General features: G+C 36.5%; 1 protein-coding gene across 6 annotated transcripts; it reads left to right on the forward strand.

Annotated features, from left to right (window-relative positions):
- The first annotated feature begins 2,022 nt into the window (after nucleotides 1-2,022).
- mark3a (MAP/microtubule affinity-regulating kinase 3a) lies at nucleotides 2,023-24,490 on the forward strand. 6 transcript variants are annotated; one of them, XM_046867494.1, is made up of 19 exons: nucleotides 2,023-2,733; nucleotides 5,502-5,696; nucleotides 6,045-6,098; nucleotides 9,426-9,474; nucleotides 11,085-11,150; nucleotides 11,272-11,342; nucleotides 12,033-12,089; nucleotides 14,507-14,743; nucleotides 14,841-14,960; nucleotides 15,495-15,594; nucleotides 15,737-15,849; nucleotides 15,983-16,127; nucleotides 16,377-16,579; nucleotides 16,700-16,806; nucleotides 18,525-18,758; nucleotides 19,030-19,056; nucleotides 20,583-20,692; nucleotides 22,647-22,691; nucleotides 23,432-23,655. In XM_046867494.1, exons 1-19 carry the CDS (start codon nucleotides 2,683-2,685, stop codon nucleotides 23,518-23,520), a joined length of 2,073 nt encoding a protein of 690 aa, XP_046723450.1. In that variant the 5' UTR covers nucleotides 2,023-2,682; the 3' UTR covers nucleotides 23,521-23,655. The 6 variants fall into 6 exon arrangements, with proteins under 6 accessions (XP_046723450.1, XP_046723459.1, XP_046723414.1 ...); XM_046867503.1 differs by lacking the exon at nucleotides 19,030-19,056; XM_046867458.1 differs by lacking the exon at nucleotides 20,583-20,692 and having other exon boundaries at nucleotides 2,024-2,733; nucleotides 23,432-24,490.
- The last annotated feature ends 286 nt before the right edge of the window (nucleotides 24,491-24,776 follow it).

Genomic DNA, 24,776 nt, shown 5'->3' on the forward strand with positions numbered 1-24,776 from the left:
ATCTCCGATTGTGCCAATTCAAAACACTGATCATCTTCTACAGCTGTTTTTTGTTTTGTTTTAGGGTTGCACTTAGGGTCATTATCATGATGAAAGGTTTCTTTATCTTCAGCTGTTTAACAGTAAGCATGCAAGTTTTGTACCAATATAAGATAAGAATTTGAAGCCATCCATGACTGCCAGTCCCTCTGAGTCTCAGTCCCAGCAAAAAATAAAAAATAATTAAAGGAAAAAAGTGAAAAGCTTGTTTTGTAATAAATAAATATATCTTATATATTTTTTGCCCAAAGTTCTACCTTTGTATCATCAATTTATAATACATTTGTTTTTAGTTTGATTTAGATTAGTGGAAGAGATTATCACATGCAGTGGCAAGTACTTACCAGATATTCCTGCAGCTTCTTTACTGTTACACTCTGTCGTTATGATGAGATAACATCTTGTCCTGTATACATTTTCAAGCAATGCCACATTGTTAGTGATCACTTGTTTTCTCCACTTGTTGATGATGACCTTCACAGTGTTTTATAATATATTGAGAAGTTTTTAATTCCTATCATAACTGATACTTGACAAAATCACTTCGCTGATTTCAGGTGTATGATAACGACTTTTGAACATGATCTTAAATATGATATGTTTAATTCTGAGAAATGTTATAAAACACCCAATTAAAAAAGTGTGTGCACACATCTTAAAGATACTTTTTAATTATTTTAAATCTTAATTTTGTTTTAATACCTTCTTTCCATTTTTGAACATCACAAAAAATATACACTGTAAAATCAGCACTGAATGGATTAAATCAACATTAACATATAGCCTACATATTGGATTTTTATATTAAATGTATGGTATTATACATTTGGCTTGTGTAAATGACAGCTAATTACTATTATTATTATTATTATTATTATTATTATTATTATTAATAACATCCTAATAGACAATGTATGACCATTTAATTGCATTTGTAAACAAATGAAGAAACAAATCCGGCTATGTTATGTGACACATCCAAAAGCCACAAAGGAAAGATCACATAAATTATCAATCTTAAAATTTTCATATGAAACAAAAATGAGCTGACAATGAGTTGGTTATCTTATTTAATCGGTTTACTTAAATAAAAAAAAGAAAAAGTCTACGTCAAAGTATGAAGGTCAAACAGACTTTTGCTTGCAAACATGTAATAATACCATACAAATGTATAATACCATACATTTAACATAAACATCCAATATGTAGACTATATGTTAATGTTGATTTAATCCATTCAGTGCTGATTTTAGAGGGTATATTTTATGTGATGTTCAAAAATTGAAAGAAGGTATTAAAACAAAATTAAGATTTAAAATAATTAAAAAGTATCTTTAAGATGTATGCACACCCTTTTTTAATTGGGTGTTTTATAACATTGCTCAGAATTAAACATATCATATTTAAGATCATGTTCAAAAGTCATTATCATACACCTGAAATCAGCGAAGTGATTTTGTCAGGTATCAGTTATGATAGGAATTAAAAACTTCTCAAAATATTATAAAACACTGTGAAGGTCATCATCAACAAGTATTGATTTCATTAAACATTTGGAAGGAAAATTGAGTACATTGTGATCTGTCATCTAAATTGGATTTGAGTTATAACAACTTACAATTAACAAAAGGTACTGGCATCAGTATGATGATGATGATGTCTGATGTACTTTGGTTGCACTGTCAGATGGTGTAACATGTCCTTTCACTCCCTTCCTAAATGCTAGAAAACTTTACAAGAAAAAAAAAGTGGCTAAGGAGTCTTCATGAAGCCTAGAAAACAGTTTCTTCTTTTCCTGTGGTTCTTCACAGCGCCTCCTCATTTCCACGCCTGCATTTACACAAAGCCCCCCATCCCCTGCTCCAGGATAGAAGAGGAGCTGCTATTCGCCATAGATATACATGGTGTTCGCATCCTGTCTTATGATTGGACATTTCACAGCTCGGTTAGCTGATAGAGATAAACAGGGAGGGATTTGTCAGAATACGAGTAGGGGGAAAAAAAAAAATCCGGATTTGAGATCCTGGCTTGTTTGCCATTGGGTGGCCATCTTGGAAGGAAGGAGCTTTAACCGAAAGCGACAGGCAGAGGTCGGAGGAATGAAGCTGTCAGAGAGAGCCTCATTCCCAGGCCCGTGATTCAACTAACCGCTTCATTCAGACCTGTCGAGACAAAAAGAAGCGTTCAGGGTTTATATGTAGTTATTTGTTTTATACGAAAAGCGTGGTTGTGCTGCGATAGTCAGGGCCTTGTGTGTGTGTCTGGTGGGGATTTTTCTTTTCCATTCCTCCTCTGAAACAGCCGGACATCCGAAATGTGAATCACAGACAATCCGCTGCGCTTGTAGTTACACCTACTGATAGCTGGGACTTCCGATTTTCTGATCTAGCTCATGGCTCGATATCGATTTGGGATCTCAGCAGCATTTCCAGCTCGGGAACACAGTGTGTAAACCTGGACATTATCCCAGGGTGAAGTTTTTCACAAGTTTGCGCTGAGTGTGCGCTTCAGTATCACAGTAATGGTGTAGACAGCGTTACACAGTGTCGCGGTATTTCAGGGTAAACAAGAAGAAAAAAAACCTCCGCGGGCTTAAATAGGACCGTTATTTTTGGGGGCTGAAATCTATAGTCCAGGGATACGATGTCAGCAAAAACAGCACTACCATCCGTCAACGAGAGGAAAACCGAAAATGTAAGTAGTCTGATTTGTATTTGCAGTCATTCATGCAAATAAATCTGGTAACACAGAGACACCAGCAGGGTGTGAGATTGTTCTCTGCTCTTCATTCTCTATTCTCTAAAAGACCAGCTGGAACTTTTTGTACTCTTCATCTTCAGCTTTGCCTAGATCGTAGCACAACTCTCCCAAAAGGTTCACCAAGACGCATTGTTGTTTGTGTTTTTTTCTTTTGCTAGTGTTGTGCCATAAGTCTACCCTTTAGAATCAGTCATTAAACAGTTGATCTCTTGTATGGGGATGGACAGATGGACCCCCAGCATGGGGTCTGCAGCATCAGGGAGTGGATTATTAATCAACCTAATGTGTGCAGGACATGTTTAAACAAAATACTGTGCCTGAGCAGTGTGAAAGAGAGAGAGAGAGAGAGAGAGAGAGAGATGCACCATCTTTATGTTTTGTCTCTTTATTTTGTGGTGTATTAGAGGTATACATTGTCACTTTGACTGAGAGCTTATGCGCATTGGAGTGAGAGAAGGTAGGGGGGTAGTCATCTGTCTGCTTGGTGAGTCACGACTAGGAACTGCAGGTGAATGCTTATTGCTGCAGTTTCTCTACCCATTCATCTCCAGCCTCACGTGTATGCCTCGAAAATGTCGCAACATAGACACTGTGTCCTGTGTGTGGCACAGGATTGTTCGAATGTCGTGTACGTGGGTGGGTGTGATGCGTGTAGGGGATTTGGACATTACTGAATTCGATCATCAGGATAGAATTGTGCTTTGCGTAGAATCATCGAGTCTTTAAGGGCCAATGCCGTTTTTTTCCTACCTGCTGATTATAATTGTTCATATAAGACCTTTACAATCCAAGGAATGCTCTGAACCTATAGGCATATACACTCAAATGAAACGAAAAATACCCTGTAGGCTTTTACATATGCGACAGGGGTCTTAGACTCCAGTACTAGAGGACCACAGCACCGCACATCATCTAACACACCTGAGTAAAATGATACGCTTAAAAATACACGTCATCACAAGCTGAGTTTGATCTTTTAGAAGAGGGGGAAACCCAAATCTGATACCATAGATATAGCTAAAGATAATAATAGGAGGTGTTGGTCAGTGTTGGTGTTAATGCACTGACTCACAGTACTGATGAAACCTGTCTGATGAGTCTCACCCAAACGAGTATCTGTGAACCCCCGGTCAAAAGGAGGCCGCTGTTTACTTCAGACACAGAAAGGGTCTCAATCAGTGTCTCGTTGTAGCATTATTTTACGACATTTATGACGTTTTTTAAATACCTTGTCCTAATTAGTTTACCTCTTTTAATATTGGTGTGCTTGTTTAAGGTTTTTTTTTATCTGTCTTTTGTATCAATATGTTTAAGTATATATTTTTTTATGTTAACATGCTTGCCATTAAAATAAATCTATTTTCATGAATGCTGAAATCCTGTGCAGTGCTTACATTTAAGATCAGTCTTTCCAGATAGTACAGATACACAAGAGGCTGTGAATTAGTTTAAAATGTCACTTATCTTGTACAAAGAGTTTCAGATCTCTGAGTACTTCAGAGCTTTATGCTCATCCTAATTTTAGCTCTTCAAACCATTTCATAATTCATTTAATATGAATAATTTATTATTAAAATGTAATATAAAACTGGTCACTTAGCTCTAAATGGAATTTGCGCCTTCGTAAAAGTGACAATCTATGCTAAACACAATGTATGCCAATTTCGTTGTTATTAAAATATCCTATGTAATGTTGATTGTACGGAAGGCTGCATATTTTATTTTATTTTTTTTTTTTTTCTTTCTTTTCAAGCATTTAGAAATTCTTAAGCAGGCATTCACAATTTCCTCTTACCCTAAAGTATGAACATGAGGTAATTCAGAAGCTCGATAACTATAGTAATTCATTAGCATGGAGAGATTTGGAGACTACCAAAACAAACCTCATAAAGCAGGACATTAGAAGAGGACACAGTTTGTGGCCACATGCAAAAAAATATTATAGGCATCAATTTGTCCAAGTATCACAATTGAATATTGAAGCTGGTAGCATTGTGACGTGTACTGCATTTGCCTTATCCGGTGAGCGTGACTTCAAAAACACATCCTCATGCTAGTTCTCTAGGTCAGGAACTAAGAATACCATCAGCCAAAATACCCTGCTGGGGTTTATTACAGCATGAAAAGAAAACATACATAACATGGTGTTTTTTCCTCCATCATCATGCCTGTAATAGCACAATTGAATGCCACCTACATACCAATAGACTATTCGAAAGGCATGCCAGAGAAAAGCCTTTATTTCATCTAACCTCATATATTACGTTTGAGTTCACAAGACACTACTGCAACTAGTGGCCATGGGCCAATCGGATCAAACACTTAAAGTAAGAAAATAATGTAACTTTCACTATGGTGGATCTGTGGTGTTTTTTTTTTTCAAGAATCCATTGAGACCTTGTTGGTATACATGGCAGTCTATGGCATTGCTCTCATACTCTCACTTATTAGCCACAAAGACATTTTTCTCCCCTATAACCTTAAAATAAAATCTTCACTATGGGTGCCAATAATTCTGTAACTGACTTATTTTTATATGTAGCAACTGCCCAAGTGCATACATTTTAAACGTTTGCAGACATAATTTAAATCTTACTGGGCAAGCTTGATCCATGAATTGTTCATAAATTATGCATTTTTATTATTCATATTTATATAATTAATGTAAATCATAATTGTAATGAGTTATTTTGCTTTTCCAGCACACATCTAATGGTCATGGTCGAATGGAAGGGGCCTCTCGCTCTATAAGGTCGGGTGGCCGAAACCGCAGTTCAGGTAGTTCAGGCTTCGAAGACCAAAATCCTCATATTGGAAATTACCGGCTCCTGAAAACCATTGGAAAAGGCAACTTTGCCAAGGTCAAACTGGGTCGCCACATCCTCACTGGCAGAGAGGTGAGAGGTCAGCTGTGTACTTCCTGTCACACAGCTTTTCACTTCAAAAGGTTTTGTACGTGCAGATTTTAGTTCCACCCTAAAATTCTTTGTTCTGATGTAGCCAATTTTATATCAAGATTTTTTTCCAGATTAATACAGGTGTAATATTAACTGTAACTTTATTGAAGACTCAAGCTAATTTAAGTGAATGATTTATTTTTTCTAGTTCGAATTTCTAAGTGATAAATATAGTAATATAGTAAAACTTGTACATTTAAATAGGGGAATCTTTTAAAAAATAAAAAATTTACATTTTAATAGGGGAATCTTTTATTAATTAATCCTTTTTTTAAATTTTTTTTATAGGTGGCTGTAAAAATTATTGACAGGACCCAACTGAATCCAACAAGCCTTCAAAAGGTGAGCTCTATTTTAGGTTATTGTTTTGTTCTGAGTATGGCTTGGTTTTTACACATGGACATTATTACTTATTATTTGAAAAAGTACTTATTTGGTCTTGCGCATGCCTTGAACCACCAGGTTTGTATCCTTGTTCTCAAGGAAATGATGTCATCCATGTCAGGAAGGGAGGTCACTGTGGACTCGGAAACATTGTTTTAGACTGTGGGAAATGATGTCCACAGGGTTTCGATTTGGTGCAGATCAGAGAATAAGCATAAGTTTATCATTAAATCAAGTCAAAAAGTGCAATTTTTTGTAATAACATTTATTGTAGAACTTTTTACAAAATCATTGCAGTGTAAATAAAGAGTAAATAAAGGCTTTTAAAAGACTACTTTATGCTTAATGCTAGGAATAATAACAAAAAATGCAGTCCTAGTTCTAGCAATTTGGATAATGTTCCGATTGGCAAAGTACTGTATATGCTCCTGACATTGATTTGTGGTTGAGCTCGGTGCTGCTTACTAGTACAAGCAGAATTTTTATTTGCAGTGCTAAACATTGACGACTCTCCCTCTCGGTGTCTTCTCTGTGTTGGCAAAGCGTATCTAAACAATCTGCAGAAAATCTGCATTATGCTTGTTGTCTGTTGGCTCAAACTGGTGCCAGCATCTAAGCGAGGGTAGAGCAATGGCAGATGGACAAATAGGTGGCAGATAGGAGTGAAGTGATACTGAGGGCCAGCAGGATAATCTTTTTTCAAGAGGAGATATGGAAAGCCACAGAAGGGCCAATGCTGTAGGTGGTGAGAGATTAAAAAAGGCCCATGAACATAGAGGAAATAAAAAAAAAAAAAACAATCTGTAGAGGAATAGAGTAGAAACACTCTCATACTTTCCTTCTCTCTGACACATAGATTCAGGGACCCTGTCTCTATTATTAGCTGGGCACAGAAGCGCACTGCAGTTACCATTAGATTTTCCACAACACTACTGTTTTGGATTCCACGTATATACGGTCTTTTCTGCCTTTTGGTACTAGGCCAAAAGAGAAAGCTCTGACTCATGCAAATTTACATACATACATAAATAAACACATACATTATGTATGAATATAATGCGTCATCACCACATACATATTTTAATATTTCTCAATTTATATTATCTCTGCTGCACTGCTAGTGAACCTCTTCTGTAATCGTTTTGCTTCTTTTATATCTCTGCTGCTTCTGCTTCTTTCCTATTGGTTATTGCTGTGGCAGTGTCCTTGCTTTCCTGAGTTATTTGTTATGTTTCAAAGCTCACATGTGTGTGTCTGTATGAATGTGTGAGAATTTCGATGTCACTAAATGGTTGTGTAATTGTGCGTGGGTGTGCATTTTGCACTCGTCCCCTGACTGAAGTGAGTTGTCGTGCTCCAGTGTTCTTTAGCAATCATGTAGGTGTTAAGAATGTGGATCAGGAAGAGAAATAGAGGGCAAATGGAGAAAGATGGCTTGGCAGACATAGCTTTCAAGACCAAAGAACGCACAGTGTGTCATCAGATCGTATCTAAATGCTTTTAGAATGTTAGAAAGCCACGACAGTAATTTCTATTGTAGGTTATTATGTTAGTGCTAATATTTAATGTAAAAATCTGCCACTGTGCATAATAATGATTTTTCCTTGATTTTAGTTTAAAATCAGTTTAAAATCATTACAGAACCCATACTATATCTGTACTATACTCTGCAGTACTCTGCGCATGTTTTACATTTTTGTTGTGGTTTTTATTTATTTTTTATTATTATTATTTATTTATTTATTTTGCACTGGCTTGGTTTAGAGGAGTATCACAGAGAGCCGAGATGAAGCAGTGAGAGTTTTTGAATCAGACCGTGAGGTGAAGGTCTGGCAGAAAGTTTCCTTATATTAAATCAGTTCAAGGAATGTACCCAGTGACCTTGTGGGCATTTCCACTTCATTCTGCCCCACCCCGTCTCTGCCCTGTTGACTTTAACTGCCAGTCCTGTAGTCCCCAGATGGATTCACAGACGCACGTTTATGTTGAAATTTACATTTATATGTATTGGTTTAATAGGTGCTATATACAGATTGGCATTATATCTAGGGTCGGGTTTAAATCAAGTGGTGAAATTACTACGGATGATAATAATAATAATAAAGAATAGGTCTTACACGTCTTAGCAAATGTTATTATTTTTCTTCTATCAATATTCTTTCTTGTTTTTAGCTAGAACGCATAGCAAGCTGTCATGGATGCTGTCATCCTCTCTGTTGACAACCTTGGGTTGTTTTAGTTTTTCTATTTTGTAAACTGCTGGTTAATGCTGTTTTACTATACAGTAAAACCCCGTTGGACGAGCATAATTTGTATGTGAAAATTGCTCATAGGTCCATTTGAACGTTCAAACTAATTTTCCCCATAAGAATGAATGTAAAGCCGATTTATTCCGTTCCGCAACCTCATTCGATCGCTTATTTCTGCACTTAAAAAGTATTTGTAGCCTATTTTAACAAACAAATACACTATACACAAATTACTGTATTGACATAAAAAAATACATTATTAATAATAAGATAATAAAATACTGTAATAAAAATAAAGATAAATTAATAAAAATACAGTACCGTACGGTAAATGGTAGGTGCTTATGGTAGAGCTAGACACCCCATACTGCGGACATACACGAGTACGCACACCACGCTCATACTTTTCGACTACTTCCTTCTTGGTTTCAATGGTAATTCTATTTACTTTCTTTTTTCCAGCACCATCACTGATGTCTAGTGAAATAAAAATATAACACTAAAGTTTTTGCTGCACTGAACAACGAGAGCGACACGGGATCAACTAAGTGAATAATGCTACCCTCGGCCGAAAGGGGGGAACCGGCAGCGTGGGTTTGCTCATGCCTTAGAAATTTGCTCGCAAACTAGGGTACAATTTTGCAAGCAAGGTCGCTCATATCTTCGATTGCTCGTACTATGAGTTGCTCGTACAATAGGGTTTTACTGTACCATACTTACCCAAAATAAATGTTTGTGTGGGTTTTTTCGTCTCTTGCAGAAGACTAAAGTTTTACTTGTATTCACTAGTAAAAGCTTATTAAGGGTACAATATGCATTTGTACCATGTTGAAATAAGCTTTGTTTGTTCTGAGGTTAGTGACACAGAACTGCTTGCACAAGGACAGCATGTGTGATCTGTCTCAGATCAGTGTCTCTTAACACTTGCTCAGCGTCTTTAGCACTATCTCCATGCTAAAGCTGGTGAAATGTTGTCTGCAGCTCTTGTTCTTTCCGTTTACTAATTGCTCACTCTTCTGTGTTGTTTGTCCATCAGCTCTTCAGGGAAGTTAGAATAATGAAGATATTAAACCACCCAAATATAGGTAAGTATCAGTAAAAACATTTGTTCTGATTTATACACTTGTCCACAAGATAATGAGTCGTTGGAGCAGATGTATACACAAAGAAGCTCGCTGTATCCCTTCTGTCAGCTTAGCTGTCAGTTGACTGCTTTAAATGCTTTTCTTTTTTCTGAAGTCCTGAATCTTTGTGACAGAGAGAAAGAGCACAACATATTGCCTCGGAGACACTTTCTTACTAGTGCTGTCTCTGGTGCAGCGTGTAACGAACATAATGATGGATGTACAATGGAGCACTTGTCTAACCATTTATAAAATTGCAAGCTCCACCATATACCTAACAAACTTAACCAATATGAACACGCACATTTTTATGGTGTAGAGTACTGACAAGTTCCTCCAAATAAAATACTTTGTGATACAGTAGTTATAAGTGTAGTACTTTCCCCAAAAAGTTACAATAAGGATAAACAAAGGGATCATTTTGAAAGTTATGTAATATATTAAAATAAGAACATTTTAATGCTATCTATAGACAAGATATAATTACTCCTTGATAATGGCTTGGAAGGATTGAGTCTTTTTTTTTTTTGTTTGTTTGCTTTTTGTTTTATACAGTTAAGCACTATGATAAATCATTTAAGAACAGAGCTTTTGCATACTACACCTTTATTGTGCTTAAAAAAAAAGGGAAATAAAGCATTATCAAAAGAAATAGTTAATTTGCGGCAATGGAAAAATAGAATTGTGCAACTTTTTTTGCAAACCTCAAAACAAATGCAGAGTTTCTGGGAACTGAGAACAAACGAGAAATAATAGGTTTGTGAAAACTGGCCTACCCTTTTTTAGAGAGAAAATAGTGTTATTTTCCTCTTCTCTTTCTATTGAAAATGATTTTTGGTCATTTTCTATTACGCTGCTCATGTAATTTAAAATGCAAAAGAAAGCTGTCATAGTGAAATGTTCCCCTGTGATTTTCTATCTATTTAAATAATATATACTGTGAAACAAAACAAAGGAAGTAATTGTAAATGGAAAATAGTTTCTTTTTGACAAGAAATAAAATTTGAATGTAACAAAATTTTACGTTAAAACAAGTGTTAGGCAACATGACCTGAAAACTGAACGCATTACAATTTATTTGCAAAGTGTTGCAAATATCATATCTTTTTAATCACATGTAGCATATTGTTTGGTATAAAAAGAAAGGCAGCTCTAAATGTAAATCTAAATGTTAAAATGTATTTCTAAACAAAAGAATGTGTATGCATGCATGTATGTATGTGTGTATGTATGTGTGTATATATACACATACCTTTAATTCGAATTATTAGCTGAGATTAATAATGATTTTCAGAAAATAAACAAACAGTAATCAATGCATCTTGAATTTTTGGAAGAATTAAAAAAGTCATAGGAAGTGAAAAATTCCAGATGGAAAGAGACATTTCAGTTGAATCAGCCATTATGAAAAACTGCATTGTTCAACAGATTATTTAACCCTTTCAACATTTTGAAACTTTTCACTGTAGAAATTAGAAAAATGAATCTCCCAAATTTAAGCATTCATTATTTAATAATTCATCTTAAAAGAGTAAAATATGATATTTGATTTGATCTACTGTTACCTGCAGTAAAGCTGTTTGAGGTGATTGAGACGGAGAGGAATCTGTTTCTTGTGATGGAGTATGCCAGTGGAGGTGAGTGTATCTGTTTGGTGGTCAGACACAAGCTCTATTTATTATGTCAGGTCTTGTTTTAAAGTTTAGATTAGTCTTTGCTGTGTTTGATTTTCATTTTTATTATTTGTTTTGTGTGCAGGTGAAGTTTTTGACTACCTTGTTACTCATGGCAGGATGAAGGAGAAAGAGGCCAGAGCTAAATTTAGACAGGTGGAGTGTGCTTAACATCTGTTTTACATTCACATTCTCACAATACAGACTGATCACAGAGAGAGGAGTTGCCACGTAGAGGCAAACCTTTTTTCTCTGATATTTCAAGGTAGTAATGATGACTATCTTAGTTCTCCTATATCACATTATGTGGTATTTGTTTTGATATTACTTTTTTCAGACTGGCAAACTGAGTAACTCAAAATGTCCTTAACTTGTTTAGCATTAGTTTGTTTTCCTAAATTCTCAGTTTGATGTCCCATTACTTATTCAAACAGAATACCAACATGGATTGAAACAACCATGACACCGGTCTTTTATAAATAATACAAATATGTTCTTTGACTAGATATTTGTTGCATGTAGCCTTTCCAAAAGGTGGGTTCCTGTTCAGAATGTGTTTGTGTAGCTGCAGATTATAGATGAAGATAAAGAATAGTAAACAGGATTGTGTAGTAGCTACACTGATACCAAAATACAATCAAAGTCAAGCAATTTTGTTTCCATCGGGATGAAATATTGGTTTGTGGAAGCAGATTATCTCTCCCTCTTGTGCTTCTTAGAGCAAAGTGTGTCTTTTTATTCACGTTTGTTAAAAGCCTTCCTCCCAAGCGAGGGTAAAATGGAAGCCTATTTAGTTATTGATTCATCTAGATTTTAAGCCTAATTAATGAAATGTTTTGTTCTCAGATTGTATCAGCTGTGCAGTACTGCCACCAGAAACACATTGTTCACAGAGACCTGAAGGTAAGCATGCGTTCATGCGCATGCTCAAATTTATGCCTTAAGTATTTTTGCTATGTGTCTGTACTGCATGCGAGAAAGCACAACATGTTCTGTTGAGAGCTCACTCATTATCTAGATTGGCCATGCTGACATGCTGTCATCCTTTCTTCACTAAAGACTGCAATGAATAATCCATGAGAACAGTAAGAGAACTTCTGGCTACATGTAGACCGCTATTTAAATGATGGCAGGAGATTAATAAAAGGGTCATGGCACGTTCCTGAGGTTATTAGTAACCTATATAAGATTTATTATACATAATAGCTTCCAAGTTGAGTTAACAGGAACTACTCTAGAGCATGGAATTCAGTGTGTTCCTGAGAAGCAACAGATTGTAAAAGATCATTGTTGTTATTGTATTATTATGATGATAATATGATTATTGTTTAGCAGTAATCCAGTAGAATTGTTCCTCTTTCATACAGTAAACATACTGTATCTCTCAAAAGTGAGTACACCCTTCACATTTCAGCAAACATTTTAGTATATCTTCTTAAGGGACAATACTGTAGAAAAAAAACTTGGATATATTTTAGAGTAGTCAATGTGCAGCCTGTACAGCAGTACAGATTTACTGTCCTCTGAAAATAACTACATACAGCCATTAATTTCAAAATGGCCGCTGTAAGCAAAAGTGAGTACACCCTAAACGATAACAGCTGTACGCCATGTAACAATGCCGCATGTCCTGTTCATCATGTTCATGTTTTTGCCTGCTTGACAGGATCATACACATTTGTGTATCTTGTAGTAGAGCAGTTAAAATTTGGTGCTTTAAGTACAATTATCTCATACCGACCACTGGATGTTCAACATGGCATCTCATGGCAAAGACTCGATTCGAGAATTAGAATTTTGCTCTCCACAAAGACATCTTGGCATCCCCCTGAAACTGAGTTAAAGTACAGTTGCCAGGGTCATACAGAGGTTTTCCAAGACGGGTTCCACACAGAACAGACCTCACAAGGGTTCATCAAAGAAGTCAAGTCCTCGTGCTTTGCGTCAGGTGCAGAAGCTTTCTTCGAAAAAACAGACGGATGAGGGCTGCCAGCATTCAAAGTCAAGTCAAGTGAAGTTTATTTCTATAGCACTTTCCACAATAGATGTTGTCTCAAAGCAGCTTAAAAGAATTTAAGCATTAAGGTGAATGGTGTGTATATGTCCCTAATGAGCAGCCTGGGGCGACTGTGGCAAGAAAAAACTCCCTTAGAGGTTATGAGGAAGAACCAGACTCAGAAGGAGAAACCATCCTCATTTGAGTGATATCAAGAGTGTGATTTCATAAATCTTAAAACAATACAAAACACCGGAGTGTGAGAACTAACATGAACACCGGAATGTGTGATTGTGAGTAATGTCCTTTATACAGTCTTATACAGTCAGTTGGCATTATGTAACCAGGAGCTACTAAGCAACTCATAAAATAGCTCAAAAAAAGGAAAAGGAAGCCTCTTCTGAAACTGGCTCACAAGAAAGCCTGCAAACAGTTTACTGAAGACGATCTGTCCAAGAGCATGAATTACTGTAAACAGGTCCTGTGGTCTGATGAGACTTAGATAAACTTGTTTGGCTCAGATGGTGTCGAGTATGTGTGGCGACGCCCGGGTGAGGAGCACCAAGAAAATTGTGTCCTGCCTACAGTCAAGCATGGTGGTGGTAGCGTTATGGTCTGAGGCTGCATGAATGCTGCTGGTACTGAGGAGCTGCGGTTCATTGAGGAAAACATGGATTCCAACAGGTACTGTGACATTCTGATGCGGAACATGATGTCCTTCCTTCAGAAACTGGGCCGAAAGGCAGCTTTCCAACATAATAATGACCGCAGACACACCGCCAACTGCCCTGCTGAGGACGCTGAAGGTGAAGGTGATTGAGTGGCCAAGTATGTCTCCAGACCTGAACCCTATTGAGCACCTGTGTGGCATCTTCAAGCAGAAGGTGGAGAAGCACCATTTGTCTAACATCAATCAGCTCAGTGGTCATTTATGGAGGAGTGAAAGAGAATTCCAGCAACAACCTGTGCAGTTCTGGTGAATTCCATGCCCATGAGGAGTAAGGCAGTGCTGGATAACAGTGGTGTTCACACAAAATATTGACACTTTGGACTCAGTTTTGACTTGTTCACTTAGGGTGTACTCACTTTTGTTGCCAGTTATTTTGACAGTAATGGCAGTATGCTGAGTGATTTTTAGAGGACAGTAAATCAGTACTGCTATACAAGCTGCATATTGACTACTCTAAAATATATCCACTTTTCCTTTCTATAGTATTGACCCTTGAGAAGATACATTAAAATGGTTGCTGAAATGTGAGGGGTGCACTCACTTTTGTGAGATATTATAACTACATATGCTCTATATTTATTTTGTTTTTTTTAGGCTGAGAACCTGCTGTTGGATGCTGATATGAACATAAAGATAGCGGATTTTGGCTTTAGTAACCAGTTCACCATGGGGAATAAGTTAGACACGTTTTGCGGCAGTCCCCCGTATGCTGCTCCTGAACTCTTTCAGGGAAAAAAATATGACGGGCCTGAAGTGGACGTCTGGAGTCTGGGGGTCATACTCTACACTCTGGTTAGCGGATCACTCCCTTTTGATGGACAAAACCTCAAGGTCTGAATTTCTGTGTAATTCCAAATCTATTTAGAATGTGCCATTCATTGTGAAATTCAGAAAATTGGTAATTTATGTATGTGTGTGTGTTCTGCAGGAGCTACGTGAACGTGTGTTAAGGGGTAAATATCGAATTCCCTTCTACATGTCTACAGACTGCGAGAATCTCCTTAAACGTTTCCTCGTGCTCAACCCTGCTAAGAGAGGAACACTGGAGGTTAATATTGCTGCCATTCTTTTTTTTTTTTTTTAACCTCAACCTAGTCCCCTTTCCCATAGAACAATGAATAATGCAGCTGCGGTTTGCAGTATGTGTGCACTCTGTATGCTCTGTGAATGTAAGTGAGGAAGCACACAAAAGGCTAGTTGCAAGACATAAAACATTCTATCATTTTCTTTCATACTTCTCTGGCGTAAGCATTGTCCTACATCGGATTCCAACAATGAGTTTGTCAATATTTGTCAACTTTTATTTGTAACTATCATATTTAAGAACAGACGTGACAGTTTTATTTTGTTTATTTTGACAGTTTTATATTGAATGTTTGTTATATTGTGAGCAATCTGCTGCCTATCAGACAACTTGCAATGATGGTGAAAGCAAGCCTTTTCTTTGCATTTTTCTCTTGACAAGCCTCCCCCACCCCCTTTTTTTTTTAAAAAAAATGCAATTTTTAGATTTGCTATTGTGCATTTACTTTTCCCAATGTGTAATAACTACACATGGAATGAACCTTGCTTTTTGTTGTAGCAAATCATGAAGGATCGTTGGATCAATTCTGGGTCAGAGGAGGATGAGCTCAAACCTTACATTGAACCGGAGGCTGACATCTTTGATGCGAAGAGAATAGGTATGCAGAAGAATTGGTCTCTGCTTACATTTTTCTTTCCTTTTGTGTGCAATGGTAATTTAAAAGACCTCGAACTAATATATTTGTGTATTCATTTTGTCAAAGATTTGTCACCTTTTGTCGTTTGATTTGTCTAATGTAGATGTGATGGTTGGCATGGGCTTCACCAGGGAGGAGATTCAAGAGTCTTTGTCAAAGATGAAATATGATGATATCACAGCCACCTATTTACTGCTGGGCAGGAAGCTTAATGAGGTGAGGATCTGCCCCACTAAAGCTGTTTTTGGACATCACCACAAAAACTGATGCAAAATCATTGTGAAAAATACCAAGAGGTCCATGATTAGCAGATATTTCATCTTATATTCTATGGGGTTTTCTCTTGCAGGAGGGAAATGACTCCAGTACCAGCAGCAATCTCACTGTGGCAAAAAATAGGCCTGCTAGTGAGATGAATGGCCAGTCTCCAGCTCACCAGAAAGTCCAGAGAAGTGTCTCGTCCAATCAAAAAACTCGACGCTACAGTGACCAAGGTGCTGCTCTTTTAGACACTTTCAATTTACCTTACTTTGTATAGCAATTAAACATAAATGTTTAAAATTTAGTATTCTGTGTTAGTCACCGATCTAAAGTATACAAATAGTATACAAAGATGATGAGTTCCTTTATTTCCTGAAAATTATAAAAACTTTTAAAAATCAATATTTTTTCCATTTGATTTTTCATTTGTCTCTCTCTCTCTTACTCTCACTCTCTTTCTCTTTTCTCACTGTCTCTATCAGTGGGTGCTGTTGTAAACGCTGGTTTAAGTAGTGTTAAGAGGGCCGTTCCCAGCACAGCAGACATTAACACTAAGCAGGATGGAGCTGCTGTAGTCCGTAAGGCTCCATCACACAGCCCACCCAGTCCATTACTGGGCAACGCAAATAACCCTAACAAAGCAGACATACCTGACCGCAAGACGGCCAACTCTCTCACTCCTAATGTAAGTGTTTGTGTTTAAATCAAAATTTTCATTGTAATTGTTAATTACATATTTCTTCAGCATGAATATCATTTGTTATGATTTTTAAATTATGTGCAAGCTGTGTTTGTTTTTACTCAGAATAACTCTGGAGGCTCTGGAGGAATGGGTCGAAGAAACACGTATGTTTGCAGTGACAGGAACAACACCGATCGGCTCTCTGTTGTTCCAAATGGAAAAGAAAACAGGTACAGTTACAATGAAGCTTCTCCTTGTAGTGTACCTACAATTAACCACTTCAATAAACACACAAGTATAGTTTCTCTTTAACTGGAAAACACTAATTCTCCAAACAGTTCAGGGTGTTTTGAGGTCTGGTCATTGAGGTTTAAAAAAAAAAACTACACACAAAAAAACCAAATAAAGATAATGAATAGCTTATGCTTATCAGATTACACCCTCATTAGCCATTTTGTATTTGATCTCTCTCTCTCTCTCTCTCTCTCTCTCTCTCTCTCTCTCTTCATCCAGATTTCTAATGCAGTGAGATTAATTGAGATTTTGGCAAGCTATACAACAGTGAAACTAAATGTATGTAGTTGCCTATGTGGGCAGTATTATGACCAGACTCTTGGGGTTTTTGGCATTTCAAATTACTGATAAATTAGCTCCACTTAGCCAGAATAGTTGAGCTATCTCCATGATTGTGTCAACACTAAATGTGGGATTTGATGGGGTGGGAAAAGCTCAGGTGAATTCTACCACTTCTTACACACTAGGTGGCAGCACTAGAGGTAATAGTGTATAGTAATTCAAAGCTCTGATTAGTTCACTGCCTGATTTTCAGCAAAGATTATTGCTGCAAGATTTGGGTAAAATGTCATGTTGGAATTATTGTGGTCAATATTGTGATAAAATAAATGGTATTATGAGTCTACTTGATTGGTTATCAAGGAAACTGCACACAGATTAGTGATAATGCTGAAATGTATATTCACAAATATAAGATTATATATTTTATTGAAACTAACAGGAAATGCCCTGCCACTGCCCTCAACAATTAAGATTATTTACCTGTTTTCCTGCTGAAGGTTAAGATACAGTATATGTTAAAATAACTGAATTCAGGCAATTTTGCAATCATTATATATATATATATATATATATATATATATATATATATATATATATATATATATATATATATATATCCTGGCTAGCTAGCTTCGGGGTTGGGCCTTTAAAGTCTGTACTGCTGGCCTTTTTACTATAGTCTCCTTAAGATATTGCTCTGTTTCTTTAACCAATCAGATTTCATATTCGCCTCAGAATAGTATCAGCATTTCTTCCGTCCTCTGATTGGTTGGTCAGAGGGAAGTTTGACTGGAAAAACACGTCTGTAGCGCAAACGAAAAATAACGGATGAACGAAAAATAAAAAAAACGCTGTCTGTTGAACCATCGCCTTTTGTCTGTTTCTTCCAATCCGGAAACAGTAAAAATTTTTTTTCTTCTGTACAAAGTCTATGCAGTTTTCACATGAATTACCCATCGTTCATGAATTACAAATAGTATACATAGAAATAAAGTGTCTGTGTAGTAATCTCATTACTTTTAAGCATGTCTAATATAAAAATACAAATAAATCAGTAAATCAGAAGGATTTAACTCAAATGACCATATGTCAAAAGCAAAGCCCACAGCCTCCTTTCATTTGGGCTGCTTGAACTTCTAATGATATTAAAATTGATTAATAAACTACTGCTCAAAGTCTTTGCACTCATCTCATACCTCTTTGCCCTCATCTCATACCTTTTTAGAAGGTATTTTCATGGCATTGTAAGTAATTTGCTTTGTTGGCAGCAAAACTATCAAAAATGTCAAAGAAAAAAATTTACAGGATGTTGTAGACAAAAAGAGACAAGAGGACAATGCAATTCTCAATGTTCCTTCCTGTCTTTCTGCAGTGCGTCTTTGTCTCCTGACCAACCCGGTGCCTCCACTCACAGCATCAGCAATGCTGCAACTTCTGATAAACTCAGATTCCCACGAGGCACCTCGAGTCGCAGCACTTTTCATGGGCAGGTGCGGGAACGTCGCACTGCCACATACAACGGGCCGCCGACCTCACCCACTCAGCCTCGCAGCCGCGCCAACACAAACAACCTGCTCACCAAACTCACCTCTAAACTCACACGCAGGTAAACACACACACACAATACACAAACACATGAACTCTCATAGCATAAACTGCATATATATTTATAAAAAACGTAATTCTTATTGCTGAAATATGTATTAAATATGCTTCATTAAAGAGAAGAGACATAAAAATGAAAAAGGTTTTCTAAAATAATCTTAATTATTCCGAATGTCCGATTGCAGGTTCTTCAGGTTTTTTTTCCTTTTTTTTCATTTAGCCCATCTTTGTAATGTTTCCTCCTTTGTTTTGTCATCTTTTTTGTATTTTAGAAACATGTCATTCAGATTTTCCAAAAGGTAGGACTTCAAGTCTGTTGGGGTTAAATAACTAATACGAGCTGGAATACTAACATGTAGTGCCTAGTGATTTTCTTCGATTGCTGTGATTGCATTTATCTCTGTATTTGATTAAGCATGCCTTAAAGAGTTCTCTGCATGCTAATATGACACATTTTAAAATTCCTTGCTATGAATTGCAACTAATCAAGTCTATTTGCTTAATGGGGGCTACCTGGTGTATTCAGCTCATGTTTCCATGGCAACATAATGTGTAAATCTGTTTTTCTGCAAACCTATGCTCTGATAATAAGTTGGAGCATGATCCATTCATGAAATGGTGATGGATCATAAAAGTTGCAATCATGTGAGCTAGCCATTTTTTTGTTATTGTTTTCCCCCTGTTGCTATTAAATGATTAAGAGCCATGGTAGTCATAACGGAGACACCTTCAAAACTAAAATGTAGCGATCATGTGCTAAATTTGATTTTTTTTAGCACCTTACAGAAGCTAAATTGGGAATGAATAAATGGGGAAACCGGTGTTCCTAATAAAGTGGTCGGTGAGTGTATATAGTAATAATTAGGTTCTTACTTAAAGCTCTTAAAGTTAATTACTATAAAACACCCTTTAGCCTGTGGCTGATTTATCAAATGACTTATAGTGAATTTGTTGGTTGGCTTTATGTTTGTGATGGTTTAGCTAAGAGTAGCTCCAAACCCCTCCAAACCCTCTGGATTCCCTGAAAAAATACCACTTATTTCTGTGTGTGTTTGACTACTGAAAAAAGAAAAGGCAACCTTTTATTTTTGTAAGCATCATCAAAATAAATAATTTTAGGTATCATTACCAATTTGAGACCCTAAGCCATTTTAGAACGAGACATTTTTGGGCCAGTGACGTGATTTTGTAATTTTTAGATTTTAAATGGCATTTTCTTAGCAAGTGTGTTTACATACGACTAAAGCTAATTTATGTTCTATGGGAGTCAAGGACCAGAGTTTTTCAAATGACACATACATGTTTATTTAAATGTAGACCATCTATCCAATGTCACTATAACTAATATTAATAATTATCAGTATGTCTGTGGTCCCAGAATTCTTTTTTTTTTTTTGCATTAGTACCAAGTCACTCAGTACTTAAAGCAAAGCAGAGCCTCAGGATAGTTTTGCTCTGATGTCATCCTCTGTTTAATTCAATCACTCATCCGTTTGTCTTCTTTACAAATATGAAGTTTGTTTTTGTTCTTTTCTTGTAGCTTATGTTAAGCAGTTTCACTACCATGGTCTTTTGTTTGGACTCTTAATTGGGATAAAAAAATTTCATTAGATTGGATTTACAGTTTTTAAACGGGTGTGAATATCCTTCAGCACTGACGAAATGAGCTCTTCTATGATGTTTCTTCTGCCTGTTTCAGTCTGGCCCCTTTTCTCCCCCAACTTTTGTCTCTTTGACTTCTTCTTTCTTCTATGCCTTCGGCTCTCTTTCTTTTTTTCCTCACTGGTTGTATTTTCTTTTCCCCCACTCTGTTTTTCTACCTCAGGGTCACTTTTGACCCGACCAAGCGGCAGTGTGCTGCTAAATCAGGGACAGGGGCTCCCGCTGTGCCCCCCACCCTGTCTGCCCCCTCCAACCCTGCACCAAAGCCTCTTAGTAAGTCTGAGCTCTTTCTCTCTCACACTATCCTTCCTCCTGGCCCATCATTCTCTTCATCTTTCACTTTCTGTAAACCTGGCTTTGCAAATGCTACTTTCATACAGCAATTGCTTACTATTCTTTTTAAATGTTTCATGTATCATTTAAAAATCTTTTCTTTTTTGTTGCATATGCAGAAGTGGGAATATTGAGTTTTATATTTGAGTTTTTTGCTGTGTTTGAGAGAGAGAGAGAGAGAGAGAGAATGTACACACTCTTACATTATGTAAAACATAAACGTTATATGGCCAAAAGTATGCAGACGCCTTTAATATAGAGTTTCTTTATTGCTGTAATCAGCCTCCCAAACTTAATTTACTTCAATGAAATAATTAATGCACAATTAGTGTATTTTTGCTTTGTTCACAGGAGCACAATCATGCTGGAACAGGAAACTGTTCCTCCACACTGTTGCCACGAGGTTGATGCATACAACTGTCTAAAATGTCTTTATAAACTGAGGCATTAAAACTAGCCATCAATCAAACCTTAAACTGACCCAAAACCTAAATAACAGCTGCGGCCCATTATTCCTGCTGTTTGCGTTATACAGTCCAGTCAGTTCATTGGCCTCTTTCAAATCCAGGTTTATTCATTAGTAGATAGTGATGTAAAATTCCTCACTGCAGAGAACACTGCTCCAGAGTCCAGTGGCAGCATGCTCCATGCACACCACTCCATTCGATATTAATCTAATATTGCAATATGCTGTTATTATCAGTGGTTGTTTTACTTCAACTTCAATACATTTTAAAGAAAACTATCCTACATTTTACTCAACTTCATTTTGCTAAATCAGTCGTTTCTATTTATTTATGAGTGGATAAAAGCGTAACTGGTAAAGCACGTAGCAAACCACCAAGGGTAGAGCATGTGCTGTGTTTTAAACTTGTTTTGATTGCCGCTTGGTGGTATCTACTGTAGCACCAACATACAGTTTAGCTTCAGTTCAACAGCAAACAGAAAATTTTGAGAGCAATAAATGATGGAAAAAACTTCTGACTCTAACGTATCTCAACACCTATGTCTGTATTTGTGTTATTTTTTATTTTTTTATTTTTTTAAAGTGGCGAGAAGAAGGTTTTGGGCTCATGGTAATTGTCATGGATATCAATCAGTGTTAGACTCATTAATATCATTTAAAAAAAGCCTTGTGACAAACATGATAATAGGAACATTTTATCCATAATAGATCATATTACTTTTGATACTTAAGTACATTTCAAGGCAAATTCTTAACCTCAAGTAAAAGGTTAAAGGCAGCATTTGTACTTTTACTGGACTAATATTTTACCTACTTTATCTCTACTTTAACTCAAGTACATTGTTTATTTACTTCATCCACCACTGGTTATTATGCTTGTGATGAGCTGTTTGACCATGGAAACAGAGATCACAAAGCACAGTTCTTGTGCTGAAGTTGCTTCTATGGGCAATGTGGGAAAGAGTGATAGTCCTCTGCAGTACCACTCTGTAAGTTTGCTGGTTTGCTGCTTTGTAGATGAGCTGCTGCTGTTCCATTTTATAATAATAGCACTTGCAGTTCATTTTGACAGATGGAGCTTACATGGCTTAATACTTAAATTTTATGCACCTGTTAGTTGGGTGTGGCTAACATATTTTGGGTCACATACTTTTGGCCACATAGTGTATATGTGAATGAGTTCCTCCAGGCATTCCAATTAGATGAGGCATCTTTCTCAGCATGAAAAAACGTGATCGCTTATGAAAATGCTATTGTCATTAATGTCCGATTCGATCATCTCTATCGCTTTGGGACATTTGAATATTCTACTTTTTTAAACTCCTTCATTTTCCGATTTTTTTTTTTTCTTGCTTCAACCCAAGCTGTAACACTTGGCTCAAATGTGCTGTTCTTCTTTTCTTTTTTCTGCTTTTACACAAACACCAGAGAATCAATCGAGTTTGAGAGAAGCGGGAGATTTGAGGGCACAAGGTGAGGAGTTTCTGAGATCCTCTACCCTCCACTTGGTTCATTCATGTCAGTTGTGTTTAACCTGACCCATGTCAGCATATTGTTACCACATCTTGAATAAATGGTCATTACTGTGGCATGTAAGATTCTTACTCATCTGGAAACCAGTACAGTCTGGTTTTTGTTTATTCCATTGCATGTGGATTTTATGTATTGTTGTGAATTTTTTTATTTTTTTTATTTGCATGCTTAAACAGTTGCTGCAGTTGTTCTAGTGCAGTATGCATGTTTAATTTACCATACTGTAGATTTACTCTCTTAATTTCCCGTAAAGACAGAAAATTCCATATATATATATATATATATATATATATATATATATATATATATATATATATAATATTCTCATTTAAAAAATGTTTCACAATGCATTTTGTTTAGGCGGAAAAAAACAACACTAATAAATTACTAATGAGCTACCCTAATACATAAATAAAAACTATATATTTTTATTGTTCGATAAGTTATACCTATTTCTCTTTCCTTAAGTCACAATGTTGTTTTTCTTTCTAATTAGTGTTTTGTTAGGCCAAAATGTCATGATTATATTGTATTTATGAAAATTTAAATGTATTACAAATATTTTTTACCATATCAAACACCCCAAACCAGACCAATCACTTGTTCCTTTTTTCCTTTTGCACCCTTTTTCTTTGCATATTCCCCTCTTACGTTGTTGTTTTTTTTTTTTTTTATCACAGTCGCCATGTACCTGGGGATCAGCAAAAAGATGAAGGGAAAGATGGAAAAGACGGGAAACCCCGCTCTCTCCGTTTCACCTGGAGTATGAACACCACCAGCAGCATGGAGCCAGCCGCCATCATGAACGAGATCCGCAAAGTTCTGGACGCCAACAACTGCGACTATGAACAGCGTGAACACTTCCTTCTTCTCTGTGTCCATGGCGATGGACATGCGGACAGCCTTGTCCAGTGGGAGATGGAGGTCTGCAAACTGCCCCGCCTCTCACTTAACGGTGTCCGCTTTAAAAGGATATCCGGGACATCCATCGCTTTCAAAAACATTGCTTCCAAAGTTGCCAGTGAGCTCAAGCTATGAATGTCTGTAATCTATTCATGTAGAAGACAATGAAAGTGTTAAATCTTATATAGAGAAACAAACATCTGTACAATCAAGCGTAGCAGATTGCAAATGTATGTTTTTTTTTTTAAATGAACCACTTACTCAATGTATTTCAAATGTATAGACTTTAACATTGCTAAAAGCAATAATTTGCGTCACAAGTTGCTAAACACTCTGTGAAAGAATTTGATTTGAGTGTTGTGGTTAAAAATGTGCAGGCCAAGACACCCTAGACGCTTGTCCAGATGTGGCCTGAATGTGTAAAACCAGAGATTCTATTCTTCTTCAGACAGTGTTGCAATGCTATAGATATTTGGTGTTTTGAGCAAACTGTGTGTAAAGGCTATGTAAAACTCTTTCAAAAGAGACAAAATGCTTATAAATTTACCAGTTATTTTGCACCTCAGAGTTTATCAAGGTTCCGTGCTGGTACTTGAATGTGTTCCGGCGACACAGTTCGAATTCACTTTAACTGTGTGAATGCTGCGAGACTGAAGTAAAACAAGTTTTATTTATTTTATGCCCATCAGCCAAATGTAAATAATGCACCTTTTCTTTTAGTTCATTGTTGCCATTCTCATACTCATAAGAGCTCTAATATTTTGAAGGGCTACTTGTATTTGCTTGTGGTTAAAGATCATATATGGATTATATTAAAACAGCTGTACATGACTGGCTTTATTTGCAGGGTCAACTGTCTTTAAAAGTGCCTCTACAATAGTTGTAAATATACATGATTTAGCCTGATGTGGTTATGGTAATGTAGAAAGGGCAACCAGAAGGTGAGATTTTACAGAGGGAATTGCACAACAGTGCTAGATTTACACTGTTTTGAACATTTTTAGATCCCTGACCAAACACCTGTAGCTGGTTAACCATGAATGAAATAAACACCAGGTTATGGTTGTTAAGGGAGCCTTAAATCATCATTAAAGTAAAAACAAATTTAGAATTTTAAACACA

Source organism: Silurus meridionalis, chromosome 2, assembly GCF_014805685.1.
Source record: "Silurus meridionalis isolate SWU-2019-XX chromosome 2, ASM1480568v1, whole genome shotgun sequence".
NCBI classification, from domain to species: Eukaryota; Metazoa; Chordata; class Actinopteri; order Siluriformes; family Siluridae; genus Silurus; species Silurus meridionalis.

Coding starts and splice junctions, on each gene's coding strand:
- mark3a (XM_046867458.1), top strand. CDS start 2,683: ATGTCAGCAAAAACAGCACTACCATCCGTCAACGAGAGGAAAACCGAA. Junction 6,099..9,425: donor ATCCAACAAGCCTTCAAAAG/GTGAGCTCTATT, acceptor TTTGTCCATCAG/CTCTTCAGGGAAGTTAGAAT. Junction 16,580..16,699: donor CCAACTCTCTCACTCCTAAT/GTAAGTGTTTGT, acceptor GTTTTTACTCAG/AATAACTCTGGAGGCTCTGG.